We start from the raw sequence: 17939 nt of genomic DNA on the forward strand, positions 1-17939 counted from the left end.
TCCTCTGCATGCTCCAGTTTCCTCTCACAGTCCGAAAGACGTGCTGGTTAGGTGCATTGGCCATGCTAAATTCTCCCTCAGTGTACCTGAACAGGTGCCAGAGTGTGGCGACTAGAGAATTTTCACAGTAACTTCATAGACTTCATAGAAACCCTACAGTACAGAAAGAGGCCATTCGGCCCATCGAGTCTGCACCGACCACAATCCCACCCAGGCCCCACCCGCTAATCCACGCATCCCAGGACACTAAGGGGCAATTTAGAATGGCCAATCAACCTAACCCGCACATCTTTGGACTGTGGGAGGAAACTGGAGCACCCGGAGGAAACCCACGCAGGCACAGGGAGAATGTGCAAACTCCACACAGACAATGGCCCAAGCCGGGAATCAAACCCAGGTCCCTGGAGCTGTGAAGCAGCAGTGCTAACCACTGTGCTACCGTACCGTACTTCATTGCAGTGTTAATGTAAGCCTACTTGTGATATTAATGAACAAATAAATAATGAATGCATGGCGTTCTTCTATGTTGTAAGATTCTATGAATATACCAAACCCATTTGTTCCACACAGGAAAAACAGGCGAGCTAGAGAAAACCAACTGTTTCAGATGGAGCTAGATTGATTGTTATAGAGAGAAGGACAGATTCAGATAATCAAATGCATGGACCATAATAAGAAAGATTTACTGCTTCATTGCTCAGGACATAAAGATCACATCGCTGACCCACACACAGGAATGTTGGGCAGCAAGAACTTTACAAAATAATGTAACTCATCAATTTAAACTAGAAAAATAATCCCAGACCTTTCCTGTATTGTTGAGGTCGGGGGAAAATGTTTTTATATAAAGACTGAAAGCACTGAATGGTTCAACACTGAAAAATAGCTATCCAGGCATTAAATTTATTCTAATCTTTTCCTGAGGTGTTGAGGACTTGAGATGTATGAAAATGAGAAATTTGATGACCTTTATCATGCTATACAGCCTTTTCTTTTATGTTATATTTTCGTGGGATGTGGCATCAACAGGCAAGACAAGTATTCCTTATTCAGTGTTAATTGCTCTTGAGATGGTGGTGGTGATGTTGAACCACTGCAGCTCATGTGGTAAAAGCAAAATACTGCAGATGCTGGGATCTAATTCATCACATCACCCACATGTGACACCACTGCCTGTGTGTGTCACTCTCTCTACCTGAAAGTGGTGGTTTCTGTATGCTCTGATGAAGGGTCATCTAGACTCGAAACATTGGCTCAATTCTCTCCCCGCAGATGTTTTTAGACCTGCTGAGATTTTCCAGCATTTTCTGTTGTTTTTGTTGCAGTTCTTGTGCTCCAGGTACACCCATAGTTAAGAAAGGAGTTCCAGGTTTTTTGGCCCAGGGACAGTAAAGGAATGGCGATATAGTTCCAAGTCAGGATTGTGTGTAACTTGGAGGAGAACTGTAGGAGGTGGTGCTGTTCCCATGCATCTCCTGCCCATGTCCTTCCATGTGCTAGAGTGTTGTGGATTTGGAAGGTGCTGTCAAAGGGCCTTGGCAAGTTGTTGCAGTGCATCTTGTAGATGGTACACACTACTGCCACTGTGCATCAGTGGTGGAGGGAGTGGATGTTAAAGATGGCGCATGGCAGACTGATCAAGCAGACTGCTTTATCATGGACAGTGTCAAGGTTCTTGGGTGTTGTTTGAGCGGAAATCAATCAGGCAAGTGGACAGTATTCTATCACAATCCTGACTTATGCCTTGTAGATGGTGGAGGGGCTTTGGGGAGTCAGGAGGTAAGTTACTCACCACAGAATTCATAGCCTCTGACCTGCTCTTGTAGCTACAGTATTTAAGAAGCTTATCTAGGATTGCAACAGGATCTTGATCAATTGGACCAGTGGGCTGATGAATGGCAGATGGAGTTTAATTTAGATAAATGCTCGCATTTATCGCGTAGATCGAACTAGGGTAGGTCTTACTCAGTTAATGGTAGGGCGTTGGGGAGAGTTATAGAACAAAGAGATCTAGGGGTACAGGTTCCATGAAAGTAGATTCACAGGTGGACAGAGTGATGAAGAAGGCATTCGGCATGCTTAGTTTCATTGGCAGAACATTGAATCCGAGAAGTTGGGATGTCTTGTTGAAGGTAAGGCGACACTTGGAATACCGTGCACAGTTCTGGTCATCGTATTATAGAAAGGATATCATTATAGTGGTTAGCACTGCTGCTTCACAGCGCCAGGGACCTGGGTTCGATTCCTGGCTTGGGTCACTGTCTGTGTGGAGTTTGCATGTCTCCCCATGTCTGCATGGGTTTCCTCCGGGTGCTCCGGTTTCCTCCCACATTCTGAAAGATGTGCTGCCTAGGTGCATTGACCCGAACAGTAACTTCATTGCAGGTGTTAACGTAAGCCTTACTTGTGACTAATAAATAAACTTTACTTTAACTTATTAAACTAGAAAGAGTGCAGAAAAAGTTTACTGGGATGCTACCGGTACTTGATGGTTTGAGTTATAAGGAGAGGCTAGATAGACTGGGGCTTTTTTCCCTGGAGTGTAGGAGGCTTAGGGGTGATCTTATAGAGGTCTATAAAATAATGAAGGGCATAGAAAAGGTAGATAGTCAACATCTTTTCCCAAAGATAGGGGAGTCTAAAACTACAGGGCATAGGTTTAAGGTGAGAGGGGAGAGATACAAAAGGGGCAATTTTTTTACAGAGGGTGGTGAGTGTTTGGAACGAGCTGTCAGAGGTAGTAGTAGAGGCAGGTAGAATTTTGTCTTTTAAAAAGCATTTAAACAGTTACATGGATATGATTGGTATAGAGGGATATGAGCCAAACGTGGGCAATTGGAACTAGCTTGATGGTAAAAATTGGGCAGCATGGACAAGTTGGGCCAAAGGGCCTGTTTCCATGCTGTAAACATCTATGACTCTATATGGTTAGTCCAGTTATGATAACCCCCGAGAATGTTGATTGTGGGGCTTCAGCAATGGCAATGCCATTGAATGTCAATTACTTAAATGAAGAGACACAGAGCAAGTTTGCTGACAATACAAAGCCAAGTGGGAACACAAGCTGTGAGGCCTAACTCTTCTGGTCGTGTGTGCTATGGGAACTGTTGTGGGTGTAACGGAAAATTTGACAGATCAGCCAAAGGTTCATTGACCTTGGATGGAAATTTCCAGTCCCTTGGCGGACGGGACTGGAAAATCTTGTCTGAAGAGGCTGCAAAGAGATATAGACAATTTAAGTGAGTGGGCAACACAATGGCATACAGGTTTAATGTGGGGAAGTGTGAGGTTATTCACTTTGGACATGCTAATAGAAAAGCAGAATATTTTTTAGAGGACATGAATTGAATAGGTTGCCTCAGCAGATCAATGTAAATTTACACTCTGTATGGCTAAAAGCATTTGGCAAATCATTAGTCATACAATTACAGAGACATAAATTGTGAAGTGATTCATCACATCATCCACATGTGACACCATTGCTTGTGCGTGTCACTCTCTCTACCTAAAAGTGGTGGTTTCTGTGTATGCATAAGTGTGTGTGAGTGTGTGTGTGGTTTCCGGTTCTGTGAGCTGCTGTCCTCTCTCACTATATGCAGGCTAATTAAACATTTTATTGATGAAAATAGCAACATCTTCCTTTAATTACTCAAGACATTGTTAATCACTTCTACTGACTGCATCAACGTTTCCAATGCTTCCATCCCTGCCCTACTGGGAGGTGCTACTCAGTTCTCTACCATTCCTTGGCACTAGGGCTGAGCTTAAGAGTTCTTTGTGCAGTCAACTGTAGTCACATAACAATCCTTTCCCACGGCATCTAATTGCCACGTTTTCTGTGTGGGAAGTTAAATAGGTCAACTATCTGCTTTCAAATTTTCCGTTTTCTCCACACAGTTACGGCAAAGCTCTTGCAAAGCTTTCTTGGAGTTTCCTTTTAACTGTGTGCACAGGAGCTGATGAAAGCATTCGATGTGGAGGGTGCTATGCCTCATGGCATCCATTTTAGAAAGGGTAAGACTAGTATCTGGATATAACAGCTCGTTCACTTCTGCCCTCTTTCTAATCACATAGCTGGAGATGGGCAAGAAAATAGTGGTGTAAGGAATGAAAAGACTCTTTGGTCAGGATGTGGAATTGGTTTGGGTGGAGATGAGGAATAGTAGGGGAAAGGAGTCACTAGTAGGAGTGGTCTACAGGCCCACTAACACTAACCACAATATAGGCGTTTGCAATAAAGGGGCAGCAATAATCAGGTGATTTTAATCTTTAAATAAACTGGAAAAATCAGATTGGTGGGAGAAACCTGGATGAGGAATTTATAGAATATTTTTGAGATAGTTTCTTACAGCAGCATGTTCCGGAACCAACCAGAAAGCATAGAATCATAGAATTCTTACAGTGCAGAAGGAGGCCATTTGGCCCATTGAGTCTGCACCGACAACAATCCCACCCAGGCCCTATTCCCGTAACCCCCACGTATTTACCCTGCTAGTCCCCCTGACATTAAGGGACAATTTAGCATGGCCAATCAACCTAATGCACAAATCTTTGGAGGAAACCAGAGCACCCGAAGGAAACCCACACAGACACAGGGAGAATGGGCAAACTCCACACAGACAGTGCTATAGCAGGTTATATTAGATTCGGTATCGTGTAGTGTGACATGATTAATTAATGACCTCAGAGTGAATGCACCCTAGGTAGCAGTGACCACAATATAATTAAATTTTACATTCAGCTTAAAAGGGAGAAGAGCGGATCTAAGGCTAGTATTTTAAACTTAAATAAGGACAACAAAGTTATCAAGAAAGCTGAGCTAGCTGTAGTGAACTGGGATACTAAGCTAGAGGATAGATCAACAGAGAAGCAGTGGCAGACATTTAAGGAGATATTTCAGATTACTCAGAATAAGTATATTCATACTATGAAGAAAATTTCGAAGGGGAGGACCCATCATCTGTGGTTAATTAAAGAAGTTAAGGAAAAAGCATATAACCTGGAAAGGGTGAGTGGAGGATCAAACGATTGGTCAGAACATAAAGCAGAGAATGACTGAAAGGTTAATCATGAGAAATAAATTAGAGTATGAGAGGAAGAAAGCTAGAAATGTAAAAAGATATAGCAGGAGTTTCTACAGGAAAAAGGAAAAAAACAAGTGACGTGAGTTTTGGTCCTCTGGAGAGTGAGAATGTGTAGGTAATGGTGGATAATAATGAAATGGTGACAGGAATGAACAAATATTTGCTTTTGATGTCACAATAGAGGATACAAAATCATTCCAGTAATGACTATGTATCAGGAGGTGGAAGGAGCGAGGAGCTTGGTGAAATTGCAATCACAAGGGAAGGGTACTGAGCAAACTGATGGAGCTGTGGGCTGAAAGATCGCAGAGCCCTGACGCACTTCATCCTAAGGTCATAATAAAGGAGGCTAATGATGTAGTAGATGCATTGGTATCAATTTTCCAAAATTCGCTAGATTCAGTACAGGTTCCATCAGCCTGGAAAATAGAAAATACACCTCTATTCAAGAGAAGGAGGCGGAAAACAGGAAATTATAGGCCAGTTAGCCTGATGGTGGTCATGGGGAAGGTGTTAGAATGGATTGTTAAGGAGGTTAAAGCTGGGCACTTAGAAAGACTCAAGGCAAATGGGAAGAGTCAGCATGGTTTCGTGAAAGGAAAATTACGTTTGACCCATTTATTGGAGTTCTTTGAAGGATTAACACACACTGTGGATTTGGATTTCCAGAAGGCATTTGATAAGGTGCCACTTCAAAGATTATTGTGAAAAATAAAAGCTCATGGTGTGTGGGGTAACAGATTAGCATGGATAAAAGATTGGCTGGCTGGCAGAAAACAGAGAGTATGCATAAATGGGTCTTTTTCTGATTGGCAGGATGTGATGAGTGGAGTCCCCCAAAGGTCTATGCTGGGGTCTCAACTTATTACAATTCATATGCATGACTTAAATGAAGGGAGTGAAATCACGGTAGCTAAATTTGCACACAAAACAAAAATGGGTAGGAAAGTAAGTTGTGAAGAAGACCTAAGGAGGTTGCAGACAAATATCGATAGGTTGACTGAGTGGGCAAAAATGTAGGAAAATGTGAAGTTGTTCACTTTGACAGGAAGAATGATAAAAAACTGAATTATTTAAATGGAGAATGACTGCAGAGTTCCAAGGTGCAGAGGGATCTAGGTGTTGTAATGCATGAGTCACAAAAAATTAAGAAGGCTAATGGAATGGTATAATTTATTACGAGAGGAATCAAACATAAAAAGAAGGGTGTCATGCTTCAGTTAAAGAGGGCATTGGAGAGACCATTGCCGGAATTTTGCCGGCACACCCAGCCCAGAATCGGGGAGGGTGAGACTCGCAGAACGGAATTCTCCGTTGGCCCATATCTCGAATACTGTGTGCAGTTTTGGTCCCCTTATTTAAAGAAGAATGTAAATGCGTTAGAGGTAGTTCAGAGGAGATTTACTAGCTTGATGCCTGGAATGAGCTGTGAGCTGAATGGAGGAAAGGTTGGACAGGTTGGGCTCACTTTCACTGGAGATTAGAAGAGTGAGGGGTGACTTGATTAAATTATAAAAAATTAAAATATATAAGATCCTGAACAGTCTTGACAAGGTAGATGTGTAAAGAATGTCTCCTCTTGTGCGCAAGTCCAGAACACGGGAGCATTGTTTGAAAATTAGAGGTGGCCCTTTCAGGTCGAGGTGAGAAATTTTGTTTTCTCTCAGAGGGTGTGGGACTTTGGAACTCCCTGCCTCACAAGGTGGTGGAGGCAAGGCCATTGACTATTTTAAAGGTGGAAGTACATAGAATGTTCTTAGGCAAGGGAATCAAAGGTTATCGACAGGTAGATGGGAATGTGGAATTTGAAACACAAACAGATCAACCATGAACTCATTGAATGGCAGGAGCAGGTTCGAGGGGCTGAAAGGCCTACATCTGCTCCTATTTTGTATGTACATAGGAAAAACAGAAGATAATATCGCTCAAAATATTTAGAGCACAGTTACATCCTATTTTCCATTTCATCCCTATCAAAAGAATGAAGAAATGGAATGCATGGCAGTTTTGAAATAATGAGCATTTAAGTAATCTAATATTAAAATAATAAATGTGAAGATTACAAGATGTATCCAATTTAAAAGATTTCTATAGAATTTGGACTCCTGAATAGTTGCTGGTCAAGATTTCCATAAAAGGTTGTGTGTGGAACACATGTCAAGTACAATTATGTCATCCTACCCAGAATGCACAGCAAAGGAGAGGAAGGAGTCCCCCTGGTGGTGAAAAGATGAATTATTATCTCCGTGCTATGTGGTCAGAAATCACTCTTGATATTTGACTCAGTAAAAAGAACCATTGCTTCTTTAGAAATGAACCATAGTTTTCACATATTTTAAGGAAACTCTTTTCTTCACCAGTGAATTAGCTAAAAATGCTGAGGTGCAGTCTGTGGATAGGATTGAGAGGTGGTGAGTGCTATGCATAACATAAGACCATCTGACCGTAAGATGAAGGAGCAGAAATAGGCAATTCAGCCCATTGAGTCTGCTCCGCATCCAAAGAGATCAGGATTGATCGGATATAGTCCACAACTCCAATTTCCGGCCTTATCTCCATAACCCTTACTGATTAAAAACCTGTCCTTCTCAGCCTTAACAACCCAGCCTCTGCAGCTCTCTGCAGGAAAGAATTCCACAGATTCACTACCCTCTGAGAGAAGAAATTCCTCGACAGCTCTGTCTTAAATGAGCAACCACTTATTCTGCGATCATGCCCTCTGATCTCCCACAAGGGGAAACAACCTCTCAGCATCCACTCTGCCAAGCCCCCTGTAAAGCCTATGGGTGGGATTCTCCCAAAAAAATTCTAAGTGTCGATTTTGTGGAAAAACTGGAGTAAACCCCGCTGGTTTTTTCAGCGGGATTTTCAAAATGAACCTTCCACGCACTGCACTGCAGAGTGCACTAGTGAGAATATCATTAAAAGTCTGGGGGCGGGGCCTGTTCCCGTTGGAGAGGACGGCAGCACAGCGCTGAGCGGGCCACTGTCATAGTGGAGATCGCCACATGTGCAGTAGCCCCACACTGTTGGCCTCCCGATCGCTGGCCAGCGATCACTGGCTGTGCGACCATCCCACGTCCCGATCGTTGGCCACCTTGATCTCCCCCCACTCCCTCCGCACCCGACCTCTGATTTACCCCCCCCCTCACAACCCGCAGCCCCGACCACCCCGGCAGGCCAAACCCCCCACCCCAATGGCCAGCCCTGATCGCTGGCCTCCTTCCCTCTGTCACTGCCGACTGCAGAGCGGCAGTGAGGCCACTCAACCCTCCACCAATCTCCCCCATCAGAGGCCCTGGCCCCTATAGGCCCTGCCCCTGCTTTGGCCCCACCCCCTTGGCACTGCCCGATGCCCAATGGGCAGTGCCAAGGTGTCACCTAGGCATTGTCATTTTGCCCCTTGGGCAGTGCTGGGGGGGGTAGGCTGGCACTGCCAAACTGGTTATGCCCAGAGGGCATCCCCTTACCCTGATCTCTTGGGAGACTTCAGTCCTGGGCCCGCTAATTATATTTAGATAAACATTTAAATAATTTATGTGGCTCCATGCCAATTTCTGACGCGGAGCTGACGATGCCGGAAGTCTGGCTATTTAAAAGTTTTGACTTTTCAGCTTCCACCTTAATCCCAATCTTTATTTTGCTCTTCTAAAAATGATTAAAAAGTGAAGAATAATTTACTCCCCATGTCGCTGTCGATGCGAATTCTCCAATGTGCTTTGGTGGCTTAGCCTGCGAGACACTGAGATCCCCTTGAGCGGGAATCAAATTAACGTGGGCTAAGTTAAAATTCACAATCGACATTTAGTGAGCTGGATTTTAGTGAGCTGAGTTTCTTTGAGGTCAGCAGCGAGTGCCATTACCTCACTGCTGACCACAAAATCTGTGCTCTTGATGAACCTTACTGGTAATTACTTATGATTATTAGTAAGAGACCCTTCGGGTGAATTCACGATGGGTAAGGATCCATTTGGAATGACTCTTTAATGATGTAATAATTCTATGTGATTTCATTGAAATAATTTCTGATTCACTTTGAGCATAGCACTTAGCGCACTGAGGGCAACACGTCTAAAGTTAAAGTTAAAGTTTATTTATTAGTCACAAGTAAGGCTTACATTAACACTGCAATCAAGTTACTGTGGAATTCCCCTAGTCGCCACACTCCAGCGCCTGTTCGGGTCAATGCACTTAACCAACAGACTCACTGGGTGAGTGTCTATATTTGATAGGCTGTAGGAAAAAAATATCCATGGATGATTCTCTGCATAAATACTAACGTTTGAATGACTCGATGAAATGTGCTACTTTGTGAATGATTATGACTAGCTGTTCTTTGCGAAGAATTTTCATTTTAACATGACACTACAGTCATGACTCCTTTGATATGAAGATAATGGGGGGAATTTTACCATTTTGAGTCCAAGTGCTGGATCTGGGTGTGAAATAGATCCGCGCCTGGAATCCTCTTTCCAGCGCGCCCATACACGTTTTGCCGACTCCGGCCCGATCCGCGCTGTATGCGGGGCTTAGCGCTGGTGGACCGATCGGAGCTCTGAACTGCCCATGCGCAGTTCGAAAAAAATCTGACAGCACGAGCGGGCACGAAAAGAAAAACAGAAAGCGGAGAGCGGCTCTCTGACGGTCATCCTCTAGTCGGGGGGGCGGGGGGGGGGGGGGGGGGGGGGGTGTGGGAGGGGAGGGGGTGTGACGTCTCATCCCCTGAGGGGGGGTGTGACGTCTCATCCTCTGGTCGGAGGGGTTCCGCTGCCTGTCTGCGACCGAACCCTCCTGGCACCATCACTGGTACACTACCAACCACAGCCGTCTCTCCCACTCTCTCGCACCTGCAGGGAAGAGTAATCTGTGGTTGGTCGTGTACCAGTGATGGTGCCAGGAGGGATCGGCCGCAGACAGGCAGCGGAACCCCCCCCCCCCGACCAGAGGATGAGACGTCACATTCCCTCTCCTCCCCTCCCCCCAGGGGATGATCGGTCACACCCCCCCCCCCTCCCCCCCCCCCCCCCCCAGGGGATGAGACGTCACACCCCCTCTCCTCCTCCCACCCCCCTCCCACCCCCCTCCCGCCCCGACCAGAGGATGACCTGGGTCAGAGAGCCGTTGCAGTCTCTGACCCCGCTCTTCGGAAGCTGCAGCGGCGACTTCAGACTTTTATTTTGCAGGTCGGTAACAGCGCGGACGCGGATCGGGCCAGAAGACGGTAAAGTGGGATTTGGCGGTAGAGTTGGGCGCGCGGTTCATTAAGTCGATTTAAATGCATGCAAATGCATTTAAATCATCGGGCTGCCCGATTCAGGCGTGCGGCGGACCCGCGCCCGAATCGGGTGTCGGTAAAGCCGCGATCTGCTCGGAATCAGGTGCAGATCGCGGTATTGGCCCGACGCCCAACTTTACCACGATTTCGCGCCCGAAAACGGACGCGAAGTTTTGGTAAAATCAGGCCCAATGTACCCACTGTGGACCAAAAAGAAAGGTTTACCTTGGCATTGACTATCTCAATGTGAACAAGTAGAGAGGCCAGCTCCAGCTCCTCACTGTAACTGTTTTTCAAAGGCACGGATCTGTAACCTGTAAATAGAACAAGAGCTTGACATTCATCAGGGCATCACTGACAGTCAGAGGCATCGGCAAATAAGGACCATTCCAACCAGGTCAGTAACGTACAATGCAATCTCAGTGAGCACACCCAATCTCAACACACCCACACACATGCATGCACAGACATGCAGTCATATACACACGCAGTCACTTACAGTTTGTGAATGCAACCTGGCATTTACCCAACAATGTTGGGATATCGAGCCATAAAATTGTACATCGTAAAGGTCAAGCTTCAATTCAAATGATAATATCCAGCATGGCAATTTCTTCTAAGTTTAAAGGGTGAGATAACTGCACTCCATGGCTTAGAGTCTAATAGGTATGAGCAATGTCTGTGAAGGTCTCAATTTATATGGGTAAATCATAGAATTCCTACAGTACAGAAGGAGGCCATTCGGCCCATCGAGTCTTTACCGACAACAATCCCAGCCAGGCCCTATTCCCATAAGTCCACACATTTACCCTTCTAATTCCCCGACACTAGGGTCAATTTAGCATGGCCAATCAACCTAACCCACACGTCTTTGGACTGTGGGAGGAAACCGGAGCACCCAGAGGAAACCCATGCAGACACGGGGAGAACATGCAAACTCCACACAATGTGGACAAATATTAATGATAACATAGGAACATGTGTATGTGTGTGTGTGAGTATCATCAGATCACTGATATAACTGTCTGTCTTGAAAGTCAAGCCTTATCTTGACAGTATCCAGCACTGAGTTTAATGGGAAATAATGTGCAGACATGATTAAATAAGATCAGAAAATGTAGGGATTGCACTTACTTACGGTCATCAGTGGAAGGGTTGTCCTTGCTAAGTCTTGCAAAATAAGCCTTTTAAGGGAAAAAGCCCATCATTGATGGATTCTATTGGTATGTATCAGTGGTGACATTGGGATTGAATAGAAAAACTGCTATCTATGATGGTATCAAAGAAATTTTATGAATTAACTTTAACTGTATTTCAGGCAGATGATCTGTGCAAGATGTCCTTTCAATACAGTGGTCCATCCACTGCCAGTTTGTTGAGGCCTGATGTATATAATTTGATAAACAGTACATAAATGGGGAGAATCTAGGAATGGTAGAGGTGCAAAGAAAATCTGAAGTCGAAGTTCACAAATAATTTAAAGCTACTGCACAGATACAAAGGGGAATCAAAAAGTCTAATTTTGATTTTTATCTCAAAGAGGAGGAAGTTATGCTTCAACAACACCAACTTTCATTTATATAGCACCTAACATGTTTCAATTCTCTTCCCATGAGGGCATAGTGATATTGTCACTGGACTAGTTGTCCAGAGACTCAGAGTAATGCTCTGGGGACCCAAGTTTGAATCCCACCATGCAGATGATAAAACTTGAATCCAATAAAAGCTGGAATTAAAAGTCTAATGATGACCACAAAATGATTGTTGTAAAAACCCATCTTGTTCACTAAATGAATAAAAAAAAACAAAATTAGACACCCAACCAGATAAGGGCACAATAGAACAGGTGACCAAAGTCTTGATAAAATGTAGTTTAAAGGAGTGTCTTCAGAGAAAAAAGAGGCAGAGAAGTTTAACCAGGGAATTTCAGCCAATTTCAAGAGATGAGTTGGCTTCGAGTGTATGAGGGGACATGGAGAGTGACTGGGGGCATAAGTTGACATTGAGTTGGCATGAAAGTATGAGGGGCATAGGGAGTGACTGGTGGGCATACGTTGGTCTGAGGGGCACGGGTACGATCTTTCCAAAGGGTTCCTGAATCCAGATTTTGGTTCACAACTCCTCTGAAAGACCAGGGAACAGGAAAGCTGGTCTGACTCCATAAAAACTGTGGGGGGTGGGTTTGCCTTTAATGGAACTGACCAGGTTGGGGGTGTAGAGTGTGGGTTCGTTACCAACCATTATCCAGCCGCTGATGAAAGCTGCCAGCAGACTTGATGGGCCGAATGGACTAATTCTCTTATGGTCCCATGGGAATCCTGGAATTTTCAATGGCTCCGGGGTAATCTAAACTCCATGCAAATCCAGACCAAAATGTTAAAACTAGAGGCAGGTCATTCAGGAGCAAAAGTAGGAAGCATTTTCACGCAGGGTTGTAGAAATCTGGAACTTTCTCTGCTGTGGGTGAATGATCTAACCACTCCTGTTCCTAATCTTCCTAACAGTCCCATCTGGTAGTGGCTTTGAAATTAAATGGTATCTCCAAATCTGTGTGTGGAAACAGAAAAGATGCTGATCTGATCTTCATGAGGATTGGCTGCCAGGCCAGTATCTCCACCACCATTCTCTGTGTCCATAGGTGGGCATCCCACTGGCTCCTCAACTGATGCTCTTTTCCATTGGAGGGGGTGATATGGCTATGGTACAAACCCTCTTTCTTATCAAGAAAGAGTCATTTTTAAAAAATCGCATTTGTATAAGCTAAATCATATTATGTGTATATTGTTTATTTCAAAATGGCATGCAAGATAACATCCAACATGTCCAACACTTAACTGGACAGTGGCGGTCCTTCCCTGGGATCAAGGACTCCAGGGAAAGAAGCCCCACCCACTGAGAGCTACCAGCCAATCAAAGGCATACAGCTGTATTGAATGGTCGTGTCACTGGGGAGATGATGGCTGCTGCTGATCTAACATCCACTCAAGGCCTTGTATCATCGCTGGAGCCCAGGCCATAGATGTGTGTTGACGTGAGGAGGGGGGGTGGTTGGTAGCAATGGCAAGGGATAAAGTTCTCAGCAGAACCCCCCTTTTCTGAGGCTGGGTCCCACGATCAAAGCTATGATGTGACCATCCCTCCCCCATCAAGGAGCCCGCAAGAAAATATGAACGGGTTTGCTTGTCATGTTCTCCGCATGGTGAGTTCCCTGCCCACTCGCTGTTGGGTACCATTGGCAGTGGGATGAGACCCTTCAGTGGGCAGTAATTGCCCACTCAAGGGTCTCAATTGACTGCAGGGTGGGAAAGACATCTACGGTCTTCATGCACAGACTTATTCGACATAAAACTTGCCAGGGTAGGAGGACATTAAATTCTGCCTGTTCTCTCATCCTCCCCGATGTGGAGCAGAAGAGGACAAATTCGGAGTTGAATCCATGTTACACTGGATGTGGGTGTGCCCGGTGCTGTCAGTCGGTGCATCCCCAGCACTGACATCCCTCACACTCTCACTTTATTAAGCCACAATGAAATAATGGGGGCGATTCTCCCACCCAATATTCTTCATACTAGGCTGCTAGTTACCTGTTTTAAGTCCTTTTACCGGATAGGTTGCCTGGGCTAGGAAGTTGGGGTCACTGAACATGTCTTCATCATACACAATGAACTTCAAAAAGGCAAACTCGGGATTGTTGATGTCAAAGACAAATTGCTTGAAGAGCCAGACGGGATTTAACCCGTTATCCGCTGGAAGAAAAATAAAACATAAGGAGATGCAATTGAATAATGTTTCATTTAACATTTCTTTTGTCTGTGTTTCTTCACTTTTCTTCCCACCTGTGTGGAGGTCCCTGTGTAATTTCTGCAAGCAACCATTCCTTACCTGACAAAACTCATTTCCAGCATGGATAATGATCAGGAACTGGAACCTTGGCTGATTTTCTATCCATTTTGACATCAGTCATAACACCTCAGCTGTGATCATAGAATCATAGAATCTCTACAGCGCAGAAAGAGGCCATTTGGCCCATCGAGTCTGCACTGACCACAATCCCACCCAGACCCTATCCCCATAACTCCATACATTTACCCCAGCTAGTCCCCCTAAATCAGCTAATAACACAGGCCAGGGACTGAACCTGCAACCATTCTGGTCTATGTCACTGAGTCCATACTGGACACGGGACTTACCAACTGAGTAAATGTGTCAATGAGTAAATAGTTTAATATAAAAGTGACAGGACTCTTCAAAGCATTATCTGGAGGAGTCTCACAATATGTGTTACAGAGCAAGACAAGTTACATTGGAGGGTTTATTTAATGGCTACTCTTACTCCACCAACAACATCCACCGCCCCCAACACATGCACACACCACATATAAAGTTACTGTGCAGGCAACACTATACCATACAAAACGGAATATCCCATGTTTGATCGCTCAGTTAGCGAGGGCAACATAAAGAGACAATTGTGCCTTGCTCCCGACTAGAAACAGGAAGAGTCAGATTTCCTCAGCTCAGCATTATAACTCAACAACCCATCTTGGACTCCTGAAGAATGGATCAGGTCTAGGCATACCAGAGAATTGTCAATGAATATGGATCTGTGTGCTGAAAAACAGACAAAACCCCTCCTGGGGAAGGGACAAGAAGCATTATAGACCCTCCCTTATTGTAAAAGGGTATTTAGAATGGTTCATTTATTAATGAGGGAGACATGTACAATGCGTGTTCTAAGTTTATATGCTTCCTATTATTGAGAGATTAATGCAGTCTGCATCATTTTTGTATATTCGCACGGATATTGCGGCCGGAATTCTCTGGCCCGTTCACGCCAGCGGGATTCTCCAGTCCGGCCAGCAGTGCACCCCTCCCATGGGTTTCGTGGTGGCCTGGGGTGACATTAATGGGAAATCCCATTGACAGCAGTGGGACCATTGAATCCTACGCTAGCGAACAGCGTGTCACCTCCCGCCGCCGAGAAACATGCGGCTGGGAGGATGGAGAACCTCGCTCTGTATATTCACAGGGTGGTGTGTGTGAAAAAATGAACATTTCACTGCAGGAGAGTCCTTTCTGATTTTGGGAGGATATTTAAAGGCAAATTAAATAGTATTTTCTTTCTGAAGAGGATATTTTAGGGTACAGTATATGAATCGTTTAAGACATGACGGGCAGAGTTTTACTGGTTCGCGCTGCCCATCGATGGAGTGAGCCGGTAAAATTGCACGAGAGCCGGGAAATCAGGGTCACACCCAGTTTCTCAGCTCTCGCGATTCTATGAGAACCAGATTTCCGGCGATGTCAGCCTCTCGCCAGAAATGGGCAAAAGGCTGAATAATTTATTCAACTTTATTTAAACGCTGATATACATGGCATTAGCCAGCCCGGCGCTGAGTTGTCCAGGCTCACTCGCCTTTATCGCCTTGCCGGGAGAGGTTCTCTCCAGCGATGAAACTGCTTGCTTCCCATGAATGGGGAACAGTCGTGTTGGTCTTGCCATTGGATCGAGAGGCCACTGAGGCCCCCCCTGGAAGGCCGAGGGCAAGGGGGGGGTCTGCCCCTTGGGCAGTGCCAGCCTAGCAATGCCACCTGGCTTGGCATTGCCAGCCTGGCACCTGGACAATGTTCACTGGGCATCTTGGCGCTGCTTGGTGGGCAGTGCCAGGGGATGGGGCATAACGAGGAGGGCCTGAATGAGGGCGGGGCCTGAAGGGGCAGCCCAATGGGGGAGGCCCAGTGCCATACTGCAGATTCAACCGGATCGTGGGAGGGAGGGGGTCCGCTGTTGCTCTTCAATGTGATCGGATTGGTGGTGGGGGCAGGGCGGCACGATAGGTTTGGTGGTGGTGGGGCAGCATGGATAGCCTCTCGGGCAGTGTGGTCCTCGCAATCGGCAACAGGTTCCACGATTGCTGGTGTGTGGTGGTTCTATTGAGGCTGCCTGCAGCAGCAGGGGCCTGACAGCTCTCTCCCTGTCTGTCAGGCCCCTGCTGTTGGAATTGCGCATGTGCATCATCAGAGATCTGCACATGCGCAATAGCTCCCGCTACAGTTGCTATTGCGCATGTGCAGACACAGAGGTCTGCGCATGTGCTATAGCTCCCTCTGCAGGCTGGCTGGAAAATTAAGCCCAGTGCACTGCTTGCAGCAGCTAGAAACAGTCTAGGCCATATTTTCAATGACTAAGTGCATCAGATTGGGCATGAAAACTCACGCAAAAAACGGATCAGGAACTCTTCCATTTTCACACTAACCGTTCACCGAGAATCAATCTCGTAAAGTTCCGCCCCATGCGTGAGTAAACGTCACATATTTGGGTGGAAGCAGGTGAATTTGAATCATTGATTGCTAAAGCTCCTCGTGTCAAGTCAGGATCTGTTGCAGACTAACTGATAGGGACTGATCGCTATGATTAGCCCAAAACGCCATCCTTGTTTTATCATGTGACTGCCCAGATGGTAGAAGGTCTTTCTTCACCTCGCAATTCCTGATGTACATCATTGGGAGCAGAATAGAAACAGCTTCACTCTGTATACAATCCAGCTGCACCCGAGTTTTCGTTAGGGTAGTGTGGGGGGGACTTTGCTCTGTATCCAGCCTGCTGGTACATTGTGTGTTTGCGCTGGAAGTACTTGACCCAGCACCGTGAACTTTGTATCCGTTCCGTGCTGCACCTCGCTTTGCATCCAAGAGGGATCAATAGGGAGGAAGTGATGTATTGATTCTTGGCAAAAGGCCAACTGTTCTAATGGAAGGTCAGTGCATTGTAATGTTAACCCTGCACTCCCCACAGATGACACCTGGTCTATTGAGTGTAAATCTCCAGCATTTTCCATTTTTACTTCAGGTTTGCAGCAAGTGCAGTATTTAACCTGTTGTGTAGATTACTAATGATTCCAAATGTTGTGACCGACTGGGACAGTGCATGGGGTGCTGAGAACATCATCAGCTGATCTTCAATGTCAAAGCTCATGTGAAGGACTTCCCTTCTGTTCCGTGCCCCCCCTCACGCCCACAAAACATTTGCTGTTTTCAGGGAGTAAGAGAGAAAGTAAAAGGGAGGGAAGGAAAAAAAACAAGATCGTACGTTCAGATCAGCAGATAACAAGAGGAGAAGTTTCACTTACCCACCACCTCTGTCTTGTACTTGGTGGTATCGTACTCTGCCCCGCACACCTCAATCTCAACAAATGGACAAACAATACTCCTCCCGTTCTTGGGCAAGTGTCGTGCTCCCAAAATCTGTCAGTTTAGGAGAATGGAGTCAATAAGGGCACACTCCCACAATTTCTCCTCCTGTATTCTTTTTTAAAAGGAGTGAGAACGTTGAATTTATCTTTCTCGCTCGCTCTCTCTCTCTCTGTCCCCGAAGCAATGAGGACATTTGCCATGGAGCTCATGGCAAAAGTTGGAGTCCTTTAATGGGGGGGATGTTGTTGCGTTGCTATGATTCTGGCTGACCAGGAAACTCTACCATGCTTGCCACTGGCCATTGGTGTATCAGCAGAATTTGCAGGTTGACAATCAACCTGCTTTGCCACGTCACATACACACCTTCTGTCCTGGGGTGGGACTCG

General features: G+C 45.6%; 1 protein-coding gene across 2 annotated transcripts in view; it reads right to left on the reverse strand.

Moving 5' to 3' along the window:
- Nucleotides 1-17939, reverse strand: part of LOC144495614 (1-phosphatidylinositol 4,5-bisphosphate phosphodiesterase gamma-1-like) — a 211729-nt gene that overhangs the window by 18621 nt on the left and 175169 nt on the right. The window contains exons 28-30 of one of the 2 annotated variants that reach the window (XM_078215830.1): nt 17490-17604; nt 13944-14105; nt 10585-10673 (exon numbers count right to left, since the gene is read on the reverse strand). In XM_078215830.1, the coding sequence (XP_078071956.1) occupies nt 10585-10673; nt 13944-14105; nt 17490-17604 (366 nt within the window). Of the gene's footprint in view, nt 1-10584; nt 10674-13943; nt 14106-17489; nt 17611-17939 lie in introns of those variants that run through there. The other variant, XM_078215831.1, reaches the window with a different exon arrangement.

Source organism: Mustelus asterias, chromosome 7 (genome assembly GCF_964213995.1).
Source record: "Mustelus asterias chromosome 7, sMusAst1.hap1.1, whole genome shotgun sequence".
NCBI lineage: Eukaryota > Metazoa > Chordata > Chondrichthyes > Carcharhiniformes > Triakidae > Mustelus > Mustelus asterias.